Source organism: Colletes latitarsis, chromosome 2 (assembly GCF_051014445.1).
Source record: "Colletes latitarsis isolate SP2378_abdomen chromosome 2, iyColLati1, whole genome shotgun sequence".
Taxonomy (NCBI): domain Eukaryota; kingdom Metazoa; phylum Arthropoda; class Insecta; order Hymenoptera; family Colletidae; genus Colletes; species Colletes latitarsis.
In genome coordinates this window covers 13687586-13710187 of record NC_135135.1, presented here as the reverse complement: position 1 = coordinate 13710187, position 22602 = coordinate 13687586, and the positions used below count along the sequence as shown (strand labels likewise).

General features: G+C 38.4%; 1 protein-coding gene across 1 annotated transcript; it reads right to left on the bottom strand.

Annotated features, from left to right (window-relative positions):
• Positions 1-247: 247 nt before the first annotated feature.
• Positions 248-8002, bottom strand: LOC143351833 (uncharacterized). The gene is made up of 3 exons (XM_076783832.1): positions 7451-8002; positions 5448-5653; positions 248-3146 (listed from the first exon to the last, which is right to left on the bottom strand). Exons 1-3 carry the CDS (start codon positions 7538-7540, stop codon positions 3008-3010), a joined length of 435 nt encoding a protein of 144 aa, XP_076639947.1. The 5' UTR covers positions 7541-8002; the 3' UTR covers positions 248-3007.
• Positions 8003-22602: the final 14600 nt, after the last annotated feature.

Genomic DNA, 22602 nt, shown 5'->3' with positions numbered 1-22602 from the left:
CAGGCAATTTTATTACTCGAGATAATAATTTAATGTTGATATATTTTGCACAAATCATTATTAATATTAATAAACCATTAATATTACGGTTGTTCTATTTTATTGATTTTGCATTTTCAGGTCACAGAAAATGATTGAACTTATGACAGTGTGCATGAAAGTGGATGAAAAATATATAACTATTATTATGGGTTGAGGTAAGTGGTAGTTGGTGGAATCAGGGCTGATGCTATGCAATACAACAATGTTTCCTGCAACATTACTTATTTTTATTAAAAATGATAACATCGATAATCGTTGTACAACTATAGATAATTTACCCTTCCTGTGTATTAAATATTAAATGAAATACTGCATACGAATACATTGCCTGAACTATTTTCTACAGTATTTTCTACATGCTTTCTTAAAACGTTGATAACATTTAGAATCTTATTAATTTTGTAAGTGATGTACCGCACAAATTAATCGTGCAACATTCGAGTTGTTAGTTGAATCTTTTCTTAATAGTAGTATACATTTTGAAAAAAGTAAAAATCCATCAAATTAATAAAGTATATGAAAAAAAATTAAGTATAATTTATACTTCAAACAAGAATTAAGAATATAAGCTATACGTGTATTTTGGTAATATAGTAAATAGAAACTGCAAACGTGTAGAAAAACGTTTCTATATAATTACTTTTCTATTTTATCGTTTCATGTATATCTAATGTAATGCAATTGAAAAAAGACGAGATAATATGTTATTACTTCCGTGTTTTATCATAAAGTATTTTTTATATCAATCAAAAGCAATTACAAGACGATGTAGTATAATTATAAAACGTAAAAGATACGAATAAACATTAACTGGAGTAGGGACCTCTTTGGTCTTTGAATAAAAATTCGAGTATGACGTTATGTAATGAATGAATGATATTAGTTACATTACTATTGCTTTTAGGACGTTATAAATAGTTGATTATGATACACAAAAAATTCGAAAGAATTTCTCCCGTTAAGTACAAAATAGTGGATTGCGCTTTATCAAAATACTGTAACTAACTTTGCTACGTTTACAACACCTTGAATACATACAAGGTGCGATTAACCCCTCACGGACGGACATTTTAGTATGTTAAAATTACTTTATCCAATGTATACATTTTATTTTAATATATATATTAAAGAAATTAATTTTTCTTAATTTATGCAATAGGTTTCTAAAGAATTTCTCGATGTACAATAGTATGTTGCCCAGTGTATGCAGACAACGTCCGCAAAGAGTTAACTTAAGGTAATTATTTTCATTTAATAATGAACTTCGATGAATAAGATCGTTATTTCAATTGTTTTAAAATTCAAATTTGGTTCGATGTCGAAATTGATCTTCGACAAGTGTCTGAAAATTGAATTAGACATTCAATGTGTTTTATGTAGATAAAATGATTAATGACTTAACAATTTTTGCTGTTGAATTTATGATAAACGGAAATGACGCAATATGCAAATAACTTTACATACTAATAGGCCGTGCAACATTTCCGTCAAGAATTTAAAATGCGATTTTCTGTTTATTTATCGAAGTAATATATTTTAGGAATTACAGTTACAAATACGAATGTTTAAATTCTTATCAACAATTTGATAGAAACTTGAAAGTGATTAAAAATTGCTTTTAATAACACGAATTGAGTCTGAGAAGATTAAAATTTAAACAGACTAAATTCAAAATTCTTGTATGCATTCGTAAAGGATTAATACGAGTTGCTACTTAATCGTTTTATGATGAATTTTGCGTTATGCATAGTTTGATGTAAAATTTTTAACTTACGGTTTTGCTTCCGTGCGTCTAGTTTATGTCGTACGATAGTATATCAATCTGCGATTCGTTTGTATCCCATTTTTCACTTTTATATTGATTTCAGCAACGTTTGAAATTCGTAATGGTTTTTTTTCACGAATTGAATATCTCAATCTAGTGCGAGACTTTCGTTTTCATGGCAACACAGAATTCCCGCCTAATAACCAACTGGTTAGTTTCTATTCGTCTACTCGAGGTGACGCTGTTCGAAGACACACGGTTGAGTATTAAGGTAAAAATCAATAATTTTAATCAAAATATCTTGCTAAAATTATACAAAAATCACGAACAATAATTAAAAACAAGCTACTGTATTAAATTCTATCGAAAACAATTGTTGTATGGCGTAATAGTTTCGTTTCCATGGCAACACAGAATTCCCGCCTAATAACCAACCGGTCAGTTCCTGTTCAGAGTGATGCTGTTCGAAGACGCACAGTTGAGTATCAAGGTAAAAATCAATAATTTTAATTAACAAATCTTGCTAAAATTGTAAGAGAATCATGAACAGTAATTAAAGAGAAGCTACTGTATCGAATTCTGTTGAAAACAATCGTTGTGTGGCATAATACTTGGGTCTCAAAGTCTCGCGCTCGTGACTCGGATTCCGATAACTTTTGTTCGAACATCTCTCGATTTTCATTCGATCTGTGTCCTAATACTAAAAATTTGGTGAAAACTCTTAAATATAATCGAACGAATGCCGATGAGCAGAAAATTTCGAGCATATACTATTCGACTTAATATAATTCTGGCCGTCGGGAACAGTCGGATTTGAATCGGGTCTTGGCGTACAATTCGAGTTTCGCGTGGCGCTTTCATCGCACAGTTAGGTTTAGTCGACCGCGAAACTTCGAAGCTCACCGCTAGACAAACTCTGCACGCGAAGAAAATAAAACTGGTGACCCGTTCTGTTTTTCAGCCTAAGTTGTGTTTACGTGCGTGAGTGTCAACACAAGACGTTCGTGTCATTATTGGCCATCCTTCCTCGTGAACCAATTACACAAGGAGATTACTGGAAGAGGAAATGGACGAAGAAAATTACTGGCCGACAACGAACGAATAGTCTGCGTTCCCGGGACCAGGAGGTAAGTGGAAATCTGTTCGTTCGACGGTGACACGGTGAAGTAGTGGTTGACACCATGACAACGGACGCACGTTTTAATTGACGTAGTCTGCAGAGTCCAAACCGTCATCGAAATCCACCGTCGTATTTTGACGGCAATGATATACATACGCACCCATCGACAAGATCTCACCGGTGTGTACACACCTGTAGGTTTCGTCGGGGCATCTGCATCTAAAAGAGAAAATAAAGATGCGTTTAGGCTTCGTTTTGTGGCATCAAAAATTCTTGCTCTTATTTTTTCTTATCAACGATACAGTTTGATACGCGGAAATTTATTTAATTATTTCAATAGTTTCGAATTTGCGAGTTTTTATGATGGCCGTCGTGTCGCTAGAATAATACAGATTTAACGTCAAGCTTCGCACGTTGACCGCCAGGTGGAAACCATACAAATTTCTGCGAGACAAAAACTTTGATTTTAGGACAATCGTAAACTACGTCATTTAAAATTTGCCTTAGTACTTATTTTTTAAAATTATTTCGATATAATATTAAATGAAAATCTTAATTTCTTCGGTTTCGTGAATTAGGCAATTTTAAATATGATCGATAAAGTCTGTGTCCGCTGAAAAAGCCACAAACCTCTTTACCAACTAAGTTTCGTGTAGCTGAAAGAAGCTACGTATGCATATAACACGCGTATAGTACTCATTTTTAAATACTTATAACTTTTGATACAGTTAATTCCGACACTTAAAATTGGTATTTCTGTAATCTAATAACAAATTCTATTATATATGGTAAACAAATCATAATTTTTGGTCTCCCAAAACGAATTGCAACCCCTTCTGCCGATTCCCTTTTTTTTATTTAGCAGAGATTTGTAGGTACCCACAAATTTTGGGTATTAAATATTCTTTATGTAATTAATTACACGAGTCTATATATTCCCGTCCTAATATACGTAATAATAAAAGAAAAACAAAACAACGCGCTGTTATAGATCAGTTCGTGTTTACAACGGACGACCAATAAAACAAATATTTACAACATTAGAAGTAATTTTTGCATGATTTCTTTAGTTTCTTCCAAATAAGTTTCGTAAATATTCTTCACTTTAACCGACGAGCAATTCAGTAGACTTTTTTTTTAGTATTTAGTCTATAGTTTTTAATTCATTTACTCTGATTTTTTCAAATAATAAAATAAATGTTCACAAATATTTAACGTAACGATCATTTTAGATTTGTTAATGTTTTTTCAACGAATTGAATCATTTTTTCACTCTTGATTACAACATATATATACATATAAATAACTTATAGGAAAATGTAGGATGAGACAAGTTTTTAAAACAGTGCTTTTCCTTTTAAAAATATGTCTATGAATCGTGAATATTTTGAGAATCGTATTTAGAAATCGGAAACGGACGGACGATCAAAAATCAGTCCGAACAGTAGCTTTTTTAATATGAAACGAAGAGATTAATGATTCATCATGAACTTGTTGGTAAAGGATAAAGTGTTTGTTACTCTTTACTTTGCGGGGTTATTGCGTATAGCACAGTCGATTCATGAAGATCGTGTTTTATCGATGTTTCTTTGCTTACTCATGATATATAATGGACATTGGGTGCCAATCGCTTACGCATATTCTTGATACGTTTGCAGCATGTTTTCTTAAGAGTTTGCTTGACGCACGTCTTATTAATGATTATTAATTGAATGTATATCTATATATTATGATCATTATGCATACATTTATATCAAAACTATAGATACGTGGCTCGTAGTTTCAAGTCATCTGTTTTTTCTTAAACGACCGAGGTCGTTTATCGATTTATATATAGAATTATATATATTTATATAAATAGTACAATAATTGTATGCTCGTAATTATTTATAATCTTTACAGTTAAAAATTTTCAATGATTCTCAGCTTGATTCACTGTTCGCGAGACAATAGAAGATAATTGATTTCCATATATGCACAGCAACTAATAATTCTGATATATGTTTGAAGTTTTGAATGATTTCTTTAAAATAGATCCACAATTACATATTTCTCGATAACGTTAGAGTCATTGGGTTATCTCTCTGGAAATAAAGAATTTGAAAATTCGAAGTTTGAAGTTCGATTTCGAATACGTAGACGAGGCTTTCAGAATTTAATTTGGAAGAATTAGATCGCGTGTACTCGAACCAGCAAAATATTAATAAGTAATTAAATAATGGAAAATATTTTCAACTGAGGTTGAACGATGTTAGACTCGAATTAGTTTTATCGTTGGGTATAAGCAGTGTTGCTTACGTATTTGCCAAGAAAACTCTCTGGAAATAAAGAATTTGAAAATTCGAAGTTTGAAGTTCGATTTCGAATACGTAGACGAGGCTTCCAGAACTTAATTTGAAAGAATTAGATCGCGTGTACTCGAACCAGCAAAATATTAATAATTAAATAATGGAAAATATTTTCAACGGAGGTTGAACGATGTTAGAATTAGTTTTATCGGATATATGCAGTGTCGCTTACGTATTTGCCATGAAAACTTTGGATCGACGAGTGATGCGATCGTATGCGTTCCATCCGCATGGTGCATCGTAGCAGTTCCGTTTAGGTTTGTCGCTTCCGCTTTCGGTCGCTCTTAGGGTCCTCAAACTGTCGGGGTAGGCCTCGTCAGGGTAGGCCCTGTCGGGGTAGGGCTCGTGGACGATCTGTCGCACTTGCTCCGCGAATTCCTACAAGAATACACGCACAAGGTGTTTGATTTTACACATTCTGTGCTCTTTTCGATCGAAATAATAGCTATTGTAGCTCGAAAGCTTCGATCACGTCGTCGAAGATAAAATTTCATTTCGTAAGACATCGAAGTCACTTTGCAAGCTTTTCTTTAAGACTACTCGATATTTTATCGTGCGACCATAATTCATTGGCCAAAAAATTCACGAGGGTCTCGATGATACTTGAGGTGCTCCAACTTCGGTTCAAATCTTAAGAACACATGGTTATTCGATAACTAATATTTATATTGTAACGAAAAAAGTTTGGAGATTGAGGTTATTTTACAATTTTGGTATAATTTTACAAATTGATATTCAAAAGAAGTTTGAAGAATAATAGCTATTGTAGCTCGAAAGCTTCGATCACGTCGTCGAAGATAAAATTTCATTTCGTAAGACATCGAAGTCACTTTGCAAGCTTTTCTTTAAGACTACTCGATATTTTAACGTTCGACCATAATTCATTGGTCAAAAAATTCGCGAGTGTCTCGACGATACATAAGGCGCTCTAACTTCGGTTCTAATCTTAAGAACATATGGTTATTCGATAATTAATATTTATATCGTAATGAAAAAAGTTTAGAGATTGGGGTTGTTTTACAATTTTGGCATAATTTTACAAATTGATACTCAAAAGAAGTTTTAGAAAAGGAAACAACTAGGTGAAAATCTATAAAAATTTATGAAAGTCTTTATCTTTGAAATAAAAATTTTGTATTATCCGTTTCGCTCTATGCAAAATTTTCTTGATTGACAAAGCTTCTAAGAGGATTTCTAGGAGGATTTCTAAGGGGCCATTAAACCTTTAAGGCTCTTGATTAGTTTCTCTTTTTCTATTCGCATATTAATAACTGCAGGAACAATTTTGCCAATTTAATATACTTTTTCCGGAGAAAAAGTTCCTCGGCTACGTCGAAGAGACGAGTAGAAAAATTATCTTTCATCGCACGTTAAATCAACGATATCGAATTCGAAAATCGTAATTTTTTAGCAATTCGTATTATTGTGCAGGTTGCGTTCCACTGGCTTCAATCGAACAAGATTACTAATCTAATGTTAATTGGTATCGCCTTTTCGCAATTTCGTATCGAGTTGCAAAATAAAAATAAAAAGATCGCAAACTCGGGATCAGAATCGAGCAAGTTACATTCACGAATAATAAACATTTTACATTCGTTCGAACGTTGGCCTAATAAATCTGTTGATAGATTTCAATCGAAGTAGTTTACGGAATAAATCTAAAATTTGCATTCGCAATGTTCGCGGATAAAATTCGCCCAGTTCTGCTCGTGATTCTCGGAATCAAAGGAAACGCTGCTTTTGCTCGTCATCGAGTTTCACCGAGAGCCCATCGGTTCGAAAATAAGATATACGTGGTAATGGATGGTGGAAGGTCGGGACAGTCGATGGCAAGGATCTCTCCGATATTAAAAATACATTTAAACCACGCAACAATTCGGGTCCGTGGGAACGCTCGGAGACCGTACAATTAATTTCTTTGCCTTCTTGACAAGATTTAAATTACGCGATTTGCGAATTTTCGAGAAAGGAGCAGCGAAATTTCCTCGAGTGGAGTAAGAATGTTCGCGCAGACCGATAGGACAAAAAGAGATCGCGCGTGCACGCGAGAACCGGCGAAAGAAGCAGCCTTCGGGATCTCCTGCCCGACTACCGTTATACGCGATCGATCGCGGAGGATCGAGGATCAACGAGCTTTTTTCGTTAACAGCGATAATTATCGTCGTCGTCACTTACCTCCGATCTGACCGCCGCGCTGGAGGCAAATTCGATCATGCCGAGAACCGCTACTAACGTCACAATTAATTTAAACAGCGGCGAAGTCATTTTTGCCGTGGTGGTAATCGTTCGAAACTGGCCGGGGCCGGATACGCCGCTGGTACAACGATCTAAGGGCTAGCAACTCTCTCCTTGAAAGTTCCCTCGAGACTCCTCCGGTTGGTCTTCCTCCTCCGTTCTCCTCGTCGGACGTCTTTATTTTCGAATCGGCGTGAACGCGATGGCGGGCGCGTTAACTTTCGTCATGCGATCCTCGTGGATCGGGTATGCGTGCAGAGGTATTTTCCAACGAGTCTCGGAGGCGGGATGGATCCGCGCGGTGGCTCGACTGCGAAACGCCGTCTGCAAGGATGGACCTCACTCGAGGACTCGCGATCTGCTACTGATACCGCCCAGTGTGCTCAGCGGGTGAATTCAAACAAGCGTACGCGTGCTCCTTCGTCGTTCAGATCGATACGTGTACGTACGTGGATTCCGCGTTGCTTCTTCCGACTTTATACATAGACTGACGCCTCGTATAGAATGAGGAGACTTTCGAGATGCCGGCAGTTTATATAGGCTGAGCTAGCCGACGGTGGGGCGGGGGCGGGGACGTCGGAGGGAGCCTGTTGAAGAAAGAACGAGATAGGTCGATCGAGAGAGCGCGAGGGAAACGCGATGACCGGGGGGAAGGGGGATCCAGAAGTTGTAATAATAAGAACAACAGTATTAATAATAATGAACTTTAAGTATCCTCCGACGTCTGCGTTTCTTCTCGGTATCGACCCGTCGACCGATCACGGCATCCAACGATCCGAGGATCCATCTGGTCGACGGCGATCGAAGGGTGGAAATATCGCGCGTAGAATCGGAAAAAGGTAAGGTCCGTTACAACCGACGGTCCGCGTTTCTTTTTTTAAGCATTGTACGCACGGGAGGCGGAGGTGGTACGCGATACTGCGGAGGCGTGGATTTTTTTTTTAATCGTTTTCTGGGTATTCGTTGTTCGGTCGCGAGATTAGGGACAGAGCGTTCTCGATTCACGCCATTATCAAATTATTTTATTTTCTCGATCGAAATCGAGGTACCGAGAAGATATTTTAGTAGGAGAAGGTTTTAAGTTACAGCGGCGGATAAGAGTTTCGGAACACCTTTTTATAGATACTAAATAGCGAATAATTCGTAGTTGGATGTATTAAAATTTAATTTAGTGTCTGTTGGTAGGATTCGATGTGTCTAACGTCGCAAAGGTGAAAATCTTGATCCAAGATACACTGTAGAGACACTGATGCGTCGAAATGATCCAGGTCCAACTCGATACTAGATAATATTTTAGTAGGCGAAGATTTTAAGTTTCAGCGACGGATAAGAGTTTCGGAACACCTTTTTATAGATACTAAATAGCGAATAATTCGTAGTTGGATGTATTAAAATTTAATTTAGTGTCTTTTGATAGGATTCGATGTGTCTGACGATGCAAAGGTGAAAATCTTGATCGAAGATACACTGTAGAGACACTGAAGCGTCGAAATGATCCAACTCGATACTACTATGGACAGATTTCAATTTCCAGATATTACGAAAGAAATCATGATGTCTTGTACCCGCGAATATTTGGACAATTTTGTCTTGTAATAAAATAATGACACGAAACAAACATCTAAAACTGTAAAAAAAATATTACCGTTTCATCATGGTTATTACAATTACAGAATCTAGATCCAATTCATAACTTGTGCAGCATCGTTAAACAGAATGTATAGCAGCATTAAAGAAAAAAAACATCAACGATTTTTGCACTTAGATCGAAACAAGGGAACATTTTAAGAGGACATAAACAAATAAATCGAACATATGATTTTGGTCAGCCATGTATTTTTGGACCGTGAATTTGTTTCTTTAATAACACAGAACCGTTTTCAATAATTTAGTGTGTTCTCTCGTTATCGGATAAACAAACTTCTGCGTCAAAACTTTCGCGACAGTTTCATGTTTCAAAACATTCGTGGTATTACGTCTGTACAATTATTGACGTATTTACTGTGCGTTGTTAACGGTTTAGTCATGCAGTTGAATGTCATGCCGCCAAAATATTTTGCTGCTTCTTATATTTCATTTAACCGACCAATAACCGACCTTTCCATTAAAATAGCCGATTATTTGCGTGTCGCCGAAAAAAACCTCCGATTACCTGAGACGATTGTCGTTAGTCATAATTTTTATTTCAAATCGGTCGAGTCGATTTACGCGGATTATATTTTCTATCAAATTTCTTTATTTGTAGACAAAAGAAATTTTGAACGATTCAATAAGATTTCATGCTTGTTTCGTAGACAATTAACAAACCAATCTTATATTTTAACGCTCTCGACCCTTTTTTTGGATCCACATTAGAAATAAAAGATTTATTTCAATCATTTTTTTGGAAAAATACTTGGGAGACTGATAGTTCGCGATAAGATCATCATGTTTTCTGTATATGCTTTATGTACTGTACTCCAATTTGTTTTCGCTCGGAGATAATAATTCCATTGGAATTGAAAAATAGATTGATAAAGTAGATAGAAAAATAAATGATTAACACAAGTCACCTTGTTTTTGCAAATAGACGTGTTTAAAATGATCAAGCGTTGCGTTGTATTGACGCGATGTATATTTTTACAAATTAACAAGATACAGGGAACGTAACATCTACACGAAACCCTAAAGCTAAGAAAATTGAGTTAGACTAAACATTCTGGAGTATACATATACTAGAATTAGAAACTATCTAATTACGTTCAGTGAATTATTTGTAAAAATTTATAGAGTCAGTGTAACGATGAACTTCCAACCGTGCTGAAGTAATCAATGAATAGTTTTCTATTTTTTATGTTAAAGTAAACGATTACGTTGTTTATTCCAGGTCTATTGCACTGTATCATCTTATGCAACAGATATTTTTATTTTTGTTTTATGAAATTTAAACAACTGTTAATACAATTTACAAAATGTAACTTTTATTCGTAAAGGTGTATAATTTTCAGAGTACAATGAATCGTTTTCGCGTATCGATTAGGCTCGGCCGACGCGCCACATTAATTTCTCTGTGGTATTAGACGTTATTTGTATTATTTTCAATATTTTAAAATTCCATAAACATCGAGAATCTTTTATACGGTTTGAATTTTAAATATCACAGATTCTGTTAATTGTTCACTATGCATATTGTTAAAAATCGTCGTACGTCTGTTTTCTAGCGAGTCTTTGCCCGAACTAAATGCACATCGTACGAACGAGTCGGTTCGAGCACGTTTGCTGCGTATCGCTTAGGTCAAACATTTTTACCAAGAATGTATAAACGTTTTGTTACCCGTGATAGTGTTTACTCGAATCAAATCGCTCCGTAAACGGTCCGTGCCTGAACGAACAATATGATTTTTCAATAAGAGCGACAGAACTTAAATAGAACGTTCGATTGTCATAGCCGCTATATTTGACAGACACAGAGTTGCGTCGAAATTGCGAAAATTCTTCAATTTATTTTCGTTCCGACAAGCCACAAAGTGTCGACGATCTCAAAGCAAGCATCGTTCGTGTTATTGGCGAGATACAGTCAGAGTAATCGAAATTTGGGTTTATCGTATTCCACAAAACGCAATTGTGGTGGCCATTTAAACGATATTGTATTTCATATATAATGTCATCAAAAATATGACAACGATCACCTGAATTTCGTAGTTTCTATTTTATTTCAATTCAAAGTTAACGCTAGATCTGCAGGGTTCGTCAATTCAAGGGGTTTCAGATTCATAGTTTCTATTTTATTTCAATTCGAAGTTAACGCTAGATCTACAGGGTTCGTCAATTCGAGGAGTTTCAGATTCATAGTTTCTATTTCATTTCAATTCAAAGTTAACGCTAGATTTACAGGGTTCGTCAATTCAAGGGGTTTCAGATTCCTACGTATTGTATATTTGTATGTAATTTATATTGAATTCGATCGATGTAACGGAACGAATACGCAACCTATAAATCTAGCGTTAACTCGTTTTCGCCGATGAGAAGTAGTTACGCAGGTGCGAGGTTTTCCTGTAAAAACGAGGCGCAATAGAGGTATCGGTGCGTATTAACGGGTTTGAAAGCGTTGTTTACTCGTTGCGCGCTGAGTCGCCCACGGGCATTTTAGTTCGACGACAGATAAGCGCACGTGAGTCAGAATGCAGAAGCTCGACGGGGGCCCGTCAGCATCTCGACCAATCGGGCACTGCTACCAACGTGACGTCTCGATCGCCTCATGCTCTCCGAGAACACGATCTATCGAGTCTCATTGACTTGCTCCTCCGATCGCGCTGTCGATTTCACGCCGCGTAAAACGAAGCAAAACGTTTCCACGCGCTTCTTCCCCCGTCGCGATGGCTGCTTCTCGGTATCAATGAGACGCACCAGACGATCGTCAATGAAAATTCGTCGTCACGACGTACACGCGATTCCTCGAATTGCTATTTTAGAGAGAGAAGGATCGACGGACGATAGCGAATCGCGATAAATTCCTGATATCCGACGGAAGCCTGTTTATTGCCGTCGTTCGCCGTTTTATACGACCGACCGAATCGATCGTCGCAGTTTCAGCTGTTCCTGGCACAGACGGTCGTCAAAAAGTTGCTAGAATAACGTAACATCGTTTCGGGACGAGTACCGGGAAAATACGAGAGAGAACGAGGGGAAATCATTCGCAAATGGCATGACATCGCGTCGCGAGACGGTCAGAAGAGCGGGATAAACCCGAGGATCCGAGCTTATGACCGTCCTCCACATAGAAATTGCGTCATTCCGTTTTCGGGCAGTAATCTTACGATTTCTGCGCAATTTGTTAGTCGTAATCGTTCACCTCTTGCCTTTTATACGCGTCCACTTATCGTTTTCCACGAAATATTTAATCGCGTGGCCGCCGATGGAACCGTCGTTGCTCCAAATTTTTTTTAAGTCTCGAATCCCAATGGAGAATTACAAATTTCTAAATTTAGATATTTCCACGTGATAATGATAGAGTGTTCAAAGCATCAGATGAAGATAATTATATATAATTATATATAGATAATAAAACATGCAATTAATAAGATAAATGCTATCATAGAAAAGTGCGTCTAACGTAATTTTAATCGATAGATTAATGAAAGACGCAGATACGGCTCAATGTTTATGTTTACATTAGAAGACTCATCTTGGGTCACGTAGAAACTAAACGTCTTATCTGCTTTGTTAAATGTTTTCATCCTGAATGTTGCTTCGTGTCCAAAGTTGAACGTTACGACGCTTTTTAAATTCGATGAATACGCAGATATAGGTCTGAGTGCTCAGCGAATGCTCGAATAATAGTCAGATGACAGTGATCGTAATCGTGTTCCGTTAGATCATAAAATTTCTGATTTATCATAAATTATGCGTTGCATAAAAATGTTCAAAACAAACTTGTTATGTTTATATTTTCCATAGTTTCCACTTGACCTTACAATTATGCTTTCGTTTATGGGGCTGTTACGTCTCGAAAAATATCTCTGGTTTAGTCCGAAGCAAATACAATTTTGTGCTATACTATTTGCTCTTTTCGATAACAAGTAATTTTAATCCCTTCGGTAGATTTAGAGATCTATGAATCGTCGCATATCATTTTTAAAACGGTGGTCGTCAGCGGATATCCAATCGATCGAGACACGAAGGTCGCCAAATTCGCGCGGTAATGATTTTTATTTGATTTACAATCGATTTGCTTGGTCGTGGTAATATTACCTGGCTGCTAATAGTTAAAAAATTGCCACAGGACACGGACACACGAGAATGGTCGCGGCCAGCGCCGAAATTCTTCGCGGCTCGAATAACGTCGCGTCATCTTTGATTCGCGCTAGCTAATTAACGCACTTGCTGTCGCGGTGGTCACTGGTGACCGGCACTTTAACTTACAATAAATATGCGTATAAATTTTATGCAAAGATCAAGAAAGAAACCGTGAATCGGGTAATTCGTAAAGGACAAAAACAAGTCACTTTGACTCGTCTTGGGTGAATCTAACGTTGAAATAACGGCAGCGTAGCTTTCGACGATTCTGCAATCATAGTTCGCGTAGTCGTAAGTCGACAATCGCCTGTCACGACTATAATTTCGCCGGTACGCGCGTGACGTATCGGTTTTGCAGTCTGCTAATGCAAGAGGCTGCGTATTCCGAGAAGCAAATCAGGCGAGTTCATACGTAGTCACGTAACGGGGCCGTGTGATTCCGTTTAGAATTTTTATGGCTTAAATGAGATATAATTGTACAAAAGCTAAACCCACGACCCTACGACCCACTAAACCTGTGTGGTCTTGAATCGTCCAGTTTTTTCCTGTTCCTTAATCGTAGAAACGTGTCGTTTTCGAGTCATTTGGATTTTCCTATGGCAAACAGTTTCCTTCGAGCTTCGTCGAACGTCCAATTATATTCCAGTTTCGACCACTATAATGGACCGTGTTAAGTTTTTAATGACCCACAAAATGATAGCTTGAAAAGACTCGGTAGTTGGAGTCTTTGTTACAAATCGAAATTCTTCTGAACCGCGTTAATAGAAATCTATTCAATGTTACTTTTCATATGCAGAAATTACTTTTAAACGAATTCAATTTTCTTCATTTATACGTATGATTCGAATGTAAGATGGTCGTTTTAAACCTTGAGTTAAGTCGTGGAGACAACGAAAGATTATTTAAAGGGAGCTCGTAGGGAGATAAAAGGTTAAGAATCGCTGGTTTATACTGTCGAGTTGAAAATTCAGAGTTTAAGAAGGTGATGTCTCTTCGTTCTCGAATAGTATTATTTAAAAATAAGTTATTAATCTCAATATTATAGAAACGATAAAAATTTTAATTAAATCATATTATTGCATCGAAAAAGGGGTTCGTTGGCAAAGAGTCAATATGCACGTGCTCCAAAAGAATTATGTATGTACTTTCGTGTCAAGAATGTATTCGTTCAAGTTTTAAATTCGGGTTAAAAAGTATAAATAAATAGAAAGTCGATCGGTAATATGTTCTACGTTTAACACTCGTAGAATCGAGGGCAATAATCAACCAATAGTCTCTTGCCTGGCATTCGAGAAGGAAAATGCCATAGTACGCGCATCGTCAATGCACGCGTGCACCAAAACTGATTACATGAGAATGATCACGTACTAGAGCTCGATACTAGGAATTTTATGGCTGCTGGTTATCGGAGGTCCGCAATGACGTCAACATCATCCACGAAGATCAGAGAAATTCCTCGAAAAAGACCCGCCGTGATCCGTAGATGATTAGGGAGAACTCTTCAACATCCGAGTGGTCTGAGTTAGGTCAAGGGAGGAAACGCTTCAGCGGCAGTAGAAATTACCGTCGGTGATGCGATCTTTTCGTGGTTCGTCTGAACATCGTTCGAAGTGCGTTACTTATTCAAATGCGAGCTTGTTCCATGCTAAACGATTTACGGAATTAGCTGCTTCGAATCTGGACTTAGGAAATTAACTCGTTTGAATCGCATGGAGGAATGAAAAGTATGACCTTATGGTCAAATGTTTTTTATTATTATACAATTGTTCGAATAGATCAACATTGATCTCAGAATTTACAGATGGTTCCTTTGAGGAATCAGGCGATCTACCGCGACTTACGGTGGTCAGGTTGTATTGTATTCATTGTGTAAAATGCGTTCGAACGAGGCCCACTTTGGTGTTTTCATCGATGGGTGATCTACTGTGCGTCCGTGAGAAGTTGGCTAGCGAAAGGAACGACGATATTTTTATGCCAGCAAAGTTACTACTTAATCGTATATTTTACAAAAGCGGTACATATTGAATTAGCAATTGATCGGACGACAAATGCCTTTAAACAAATATTAGAATTTCTGTCGCTCAAAAGTATACAGTGGGGTTTGATAATTTTGTCGATTCCTCCACGCGCGCGTTGCTTTACACAAAATGAACGCATCCCGCAGCTGAAACCGGATCCATATTTTAAGATGTCCATAAAACCTACCAAAAGTGAATAATGAGAATAATCGCCTTACCTGAAAGAAATCGACGAACGAAGAACTATTTTCGGTCAGATGCGTAGGGTTTTCTACGTAGGGTAAGAAGCCATCGTCCTTTCCAGGAAGGGTATTCGGGAAAATCGTAAAATATGGGGCTGGAGCAGCATTAATTATGGTCGAGGATATGTCGTCCACAAATCTTCTTCGTTGGGCAGTTTTCCAAGAAGGGCGGAATTACATTCTCCGTTTTCTTAAATAATAATAATTTTCGAACTCGTGTCTATCCAAAAATAGTCAGTGACAAATATTCATTATTTGTTCCAATAAGTATCCATATAAAACGCCTACTACCCCTAAAGAAAATAAAATATTCAAGTACCTGCTAGAAAGCTATCTAATATTATTTTTCAATTACATAATATTAGATAATATTTTACATACTACAAAAATATAGCTAGGGTTGTTAGTTACTATTTCAGTGTCACTGTCCTTCGCATGCAATAATTTTCGATCGCGTCGGCTCAGTCACCAGCGAAATCATTCATTCGCGTCAAATTATGCGACCGTCGCGAATTCGTTCGCGCATAATCTTTATTTGAACGTGTGGAACCACGCTCGTCGATCATTTTAACACTTTGACGGCCGCTATCACGTGTACGTAACCCCATACTGTTTCAATCGCCATCCATTCAACTTATTACGTTTGTTTAGGTTCGGGTCTTATCTCGTACGCTCACTATACTATCTCCACATTCATAACTCCACATAACAATATTTTCAGCGCTTCGTGTGTCTCGTTTTGGTCTACAATATCACTATAGATCGTTTCCAAAACTCAGTCGACAGTTCATCGAGATCAAATTCGAGCAAGTTATCAATTTCTCATAAATTTATAATTCTCAAATAGCTTGCGACGAGAGTTCTTGAGGACGAAGAATCATACAAAGTGTACAAGCTACGTGAATTAATAGAATCGATACGTTTGCTCGGTAATGGAACCACGCGGAGCTAGTATTCGAGTATTTATACGATGCAATTAGGGAGGTTTCGTCGGGTCGAAAGTCTGATGGAAAAAAAGGAATACTGTCGGCGAGCAACAGTCTTCGCGTGAAAGTTGCGGCCATCAAAGTGTTAACTCCGCGTTATCCGCGCGCCTCTTTATCGACAATTTATCAAGCTAAGCGGTGCGCTTTTTCAAGAACATGGCACACGCGCTGCTTCGACGTTTAATTAATGACCGCGTGTCGAAATTAATCACTTGTTATCTAACAAGATACCGGAGCCCGACCCGTCTTGTGCGTAGTTCCGTCGACTTCTACCCCCGTTGCTTGTTCTTTTCTGGAAGTCGTGTGCGTTACCAGCGGCGACTGTTGCGGAGCCGACAGACCACCGGAAAATTTTCGAACCGTGTACCTTTCTATCATACGCTCGTAAAAAGGGATCCCCGCGAACGTGCTAAGCGCGATACCTATCTAGGGAAATAAAAATAAACGACAAAGCGGACATAATGATGCTCCGAAAGAATCTACGAACGCCTTCCGAGAACAACTCTTGGAAATGACTTTCCTGGAAACTGTGAGAAAAATTAAACAATAATCGATCGAGTAGCTTCGCACAGAGTTTGTCACTTGGAAATAAATTTAAAAGGAAATATGGTATTTTTCGAACGGTTGTTCTAACCCTCTGACGAAGGATTCTGGGGGTTTATTTTAACTTGAATTTAAATTTTACCAAGTCTATCGATCATTAGTATTACCGGTAAAAATGGAAACGGTAGGATTTTAAGATAAACGGTTTGCACGGGTCGAAATGGACCCGGGGTCAGCCGGGCGAGGGTGAAAGACTGACCAGGAATGCACGACCGTTCGTGCAAAACAATTCCACCGTGACTGTATCTGGGTTATTACGTAATCCCGACGTTTAGTAAATTGGAGTAATTATCGTGTGACGGACGAGTCGTTTCCTAGATCCAATACCCGATCGAGGGACGTATCGCGGCGCGAAGATGGTGGATCGTCGGGTCGCCTTTGACCATTCGGTCGAGCAAAGTGTCGGTGGAACGGCAGACGGCGCGACGCCGTTTATTTGCGTCCGTGATGGGACGTCGGGTCGCCGCACAGGTGCGTCCCACGGTTCTTGGCGTGTGCTAGCGTCTGATTCGCCACGTTTGCCACCGATCCATCGGACACAATCCGTCTGCATCCGCTACGTCTACGTCTGGCGGATCTATTCGCGGTAGATTAGATGTTGGCAAACCCCAACATCCGACGGATTTTCGTCTACCGTGTCGCGTTGTGTAACGACGTGATCATTCGAAACGAGACTCGCGTGATTCTCGAAACGCTGGAAACGAGGACCACTAAAAAAAATAACAGAAGACACCGGGTTCGGTATTAACATTTCGATTTTGGTGTACGATAACAAGTATTACGCTTCGATACTTCCTTCGCGATATTTCTTCTTTACCTTAAGTGATACGCAAACTGTTAACCCTTTGCACTCCACTAACGCAACGTAAGTCGGTTCAAGCTGCGTTCGGACACGAATCAACGAATGAAAGTATAATTATAAGCGTTTATAAATTTTTGTAGGATGCAAGAACGCTTTCTATTTTGTCAGTTAAATGTTCTGGTCCCTAAAATTACGCTCGAAACACGCTTTTATTATTTTTTGTAGTTATCTTTCCATTCTTTCGCAAGAAGACAGAAAAATAGATCGCACGATAAACTGGGTAGCGAAATTATTTATTTATTCAATAAACGGGTTATCAAAGGTAATTGTAACGCGAATTAGGCAAGCAACGTAAGGACAAAATATTAAAAAAGTTTAAATACAAGGTGGTACAATAATATTTAAATAATTCTGCATCTTGCGAATGTTTCCAAGTCATAAAAAATTGCACGCAATTTAAATAATCGATTTTTTCTTGATATTCTAAATTTACGTTAAAGTTCGATTTTCTATAATGTGAGTGACTTAATCCTGCTCGCGTTCTGGATGATCTCTCTTTTCGCACAATTAACATTCGATCGCGAGAAAGGAAAATGTGGTTTGCGCATGTCTTTTCAGAAAATAAAACTTTATCAACGATAAAGGGTATATTTATAAATAGTACACTAGTATCGACCGGAACAATTAACCCCTTGACATACGATTTAATTTAAAATAATTTTTTAAACGTATACTATTTAATTTTTCTTAGATTTGTTTTACGAATATTTCATCAATCTAAAAATGTTGATTTCAATACATAAGACGAGATGATGAGTGAGTAGCGTCATGATTGTGGAACTTGTTTCGTCATTGTACGATAAGGGGTTAATAATTCGAAGGAACAAGATCTATAAGAGAGAAATTTCCAAAATTCCAAAATGTTTAGTGCATACTTTAAACACATGGTATAGGATATAATATCTTCTCTTAAAAACTAATCGACTCCTTTGTCTCGGTGACATATTTTTTCCAATTGAAATGCAAAGAGTATACAGTGTCCGACGTGCTGCTCGACTTACTACTGTTTTTTGAAGTTACCTCGGTCGTAGAGCCGAGTACCATGGTTATAAATACACTGCGGATCTTTGTGCAAATTCATATTTTTATCAATAAAATTAATGAAACGGGAGCTTTGCAGAGAGTTGTCTCAACCCCAAAATATAACAATTCGCATCTTCAAGTATTTCTTATATTTTTGCACGTTAAGTGCATTCTGTAGTTTTTTGAGAATTAAAATTTCCCATAAACGGTCTAGTTATAAAGTTGGCGTTTAAAAAAAAGTCAATTCGAATAAATAATTTAACGCAGACGCGTAGAATTAAGTCGTAGACGGTAAAAAGGTGTTATAGTTTCCTCGTAAAAAATTACCACAGTTAAAAAAAAAAACGCATTTTATTTATCCCATGAGCGATAAAGAGAGAAACAGCGTACGGATCTCTCGCTCTTAACGCGCGGCTCGAAAAGGAGAGAGCGTCTTGGTTTCCAGGTATGGGCCAACGCTATTTTGGCGCTAGCTCCCCGTCGAAAGCTCCCCTTTGCATCTCCGCGCAGAAAACCAGTCGTCTTCCACTCTCTCCGCTTATGTTTGTCTCGCCATGGTTGCCGCGACTCGTGCCAAAGCAATAATTATCATTAAGCCTGACTGATCGACGCTCTGGCCCCTTACGCCCCCGGCCCGGCCACGGGGAAGGGGTTGCGGCGCCAGTCTTGTTCGAAGACGAAGGAAAAAAAAAAAGGCGGGAAAATGTAAGGTGACGCGTACGATGTTACATATTCGCGGGTGCATACGGCGTGCGCGGACACATTAAAAGGCGAAAGAGACGTTTGACGGCGGCCGGATCCACTATAAGCATCCCGGCCGAATTTACGTGTATTTACCTAGTCGGACGAAGACGCCGGCGCCTACCCGACGACCCGGACGACGACGCTGCTCCCGACGATATCGGCACACCTTTTCACGCATCCGCCAATCCTAAAGCTGTCGGCGTGAGTTGTCGCGGCGCCATAAGATCTTGTTTCCCTCGTTTGTTGCTGGTCTTTTTTTATAAACGATCCGCGTGGCTGGAAATAATATGTATCGCTTTTTCGTCATGCCTGCGTCGCGCCCCGACCGCCGTGGCGCCAGTTTGATTCACGCAACACCTTATTTTTCTCCGATTATCTTGTTCCCCGATTATTCGCTCTTTCGATTGTCGGCCCCGGTCTCTCGTTTCGCGCGAAACGTCACCAGATATAGAATATAATCGACAAATTTATATTCACGATTGACAAGCCGGAGACAGATTCAGTTTTAGCTTCGGGGGTGAAAATAATTGTTCCTCCCATTTCACGTTAAACTGATCGTTAAGGGATTTATAGGGTAACCAGGGACTTTATACTGTTTTCATAATTTCGAAACCCTCGAGCCTACGACAGTGCATTAATTTCGCCATAGAAGAAGCTAAATAGTTGGAGGCACGTTCTATTTTTCCTAGGAAAGATAGGGATCAAAGCAGTTGATCGATGGTGCTCCATAGGCACCTTTCGTCCCCGGCTTGCGACGGTCCTGGCGACGATTCGATATTACTTCCTCGCGCCGCTCGTTCACCAATCTCCGATCTGCGTCCTTTGCCGTGTGCCGACGCGGTGTGAGTTCCCATCTCGTCCCGGGGTTGTTTCGTCTGTCCGTGAAATTTATGCGTATCGGCGGGCGAGAGAGCATCGTGACGCTCCGCGACGCGCTCACGGAGACGCGTCTAGACGCACAAATCGCCTGGCAGCCAGACGCCACGAACATTGTTGCAAACACGGTCTCCGACTACTCTCTCCACGTACTATCGGTCGTTTCTTTGAATTATTGCGCGGGTTGGTTCGATGCTTCTGCCACCGGGCGACACTCGAGGAACTGCGGAAGGTCGTATACGCTTCCGGTACCACCTGTCGAAATTGTCTGCGACGAGAACGGTTCTCATGTCTTCGGCGAGACACGTCGGGACGTCTATAATCGTGAACTCGAGCCCAGCCACTGACACAGAAAACACGTCGGATCGGTATGAAATATTGTCCGCTACTCCATTTACCAGAACCCGATGTACCGCGACGAAACTCTCGTTGTTCGTGATGCAAATCGTGCGAAACAGCCTCCAAAGGGCGAGACTCTGCAAACTGGAGATATTTTCTAATTTGACCCAACGTAACTTGACGCTTAGTTCGTTATCTTTTATTCCGAATAACTGTTACAAAAAACCTAAATTTCAGACTGGGGCAATTCCGGAAAATCACATATGCCGGATAATTGGACTATACCTACATATGAAGTGATAAAAACGAGGAATATAATCACAGACGAGGTACACGAGTAGACCTTACAGACAATATATTTTTTCGGCCCATTTTTATTGGCTTTAGAGATCCATTACCACAAGCGTGAAAATTAAATTACAGAAATTTTATTGTTTTTTAACGGAATGAAAGCTGTTCGGTCCAGAAGTAAGGATCAATCGATTAATTTCACTGGAAGTATAAAATCATCAAATGTAGCCTTTCTCGAGGAATTTTTTTTTTGAAGGTGCGTAGGATTTCGAGGGTATGTGTATTCACCAAAAATGATTGTAATTGACCCCCGCAACCGAAAATAATTTTTTCAGAACGATTAAAAATTTTTTTTTTTCGTCGAAAAATTTAGGCACCTACCCCCTGTCGATTTTTCTTAAAAATTCGTTTTTGATTTTTCATAATTTCGCTTGACATCCTACAGAAAAGTTGTCTAATACTTTTTTGTAGGTATCCATGAGCTCTACTTCAGAGAAAAGTTTTACTGAAATATATTCACTATTGTAGGAGTTCTGGACGTTTGAAAATTGGACCATTTTTATGGGGTTTTTCTCATTTTGCGGTGTCAAGGATCAACTTTTCGAATATTTTTACTATTTCTATATATTCTTCACTAAAATATGCGTTGTTTGCTTTTTTAAACATTGAAATCCTTCAATCCGTTCAAAAGTTATGATACTTTAAACATTTGCATGTAATTTCGGGGAACCATTTCTGGCCTCACATTATATTTTCACTTAGGAATTTTTTTCTCGAAAACGCGTAGGATTTTGGTGGTATGTGTATTCACCAAAAATATTTATAATTACCCCCTGCAACTAAAAGTAATTTTTTCAAAATGATTTGCAATTTTTTAATTTTCTGCACCAACACCCTGTCGATTTTTCTTAAAAATTCATTTTTGATTTTTAATAAACACAACCATGGGCAATGTAGTAATGCAATTTATTAATGAAAAATAAATTATATAAAATTCTTACGCTTTATTCGTCCACTGTTTAGTATCGATGTCACTGCGGCTGTGACTTCTTTGTTTGTGTGGAACATAATCCGTAATATTTATAATAATATGCCGTTTATTCGGAACTCTACTCTATATCTACTCTATATAATTATTGGTGAAACTTTTTCAAGCCCCGTCAGAAAGCGAAACCGATTCATCGAAAAAGAGAAATTTTCGTTCGTTCTACGATTCTGTAACGAGGCAAACATGAACGCGAATGTATTCCTCGAATAAAATGCAACGGCGCACAATTATCTCGAAAGCTTATTCCAGAACGATGGCGACCGCGTCGGGCATCGAATCGAGAAT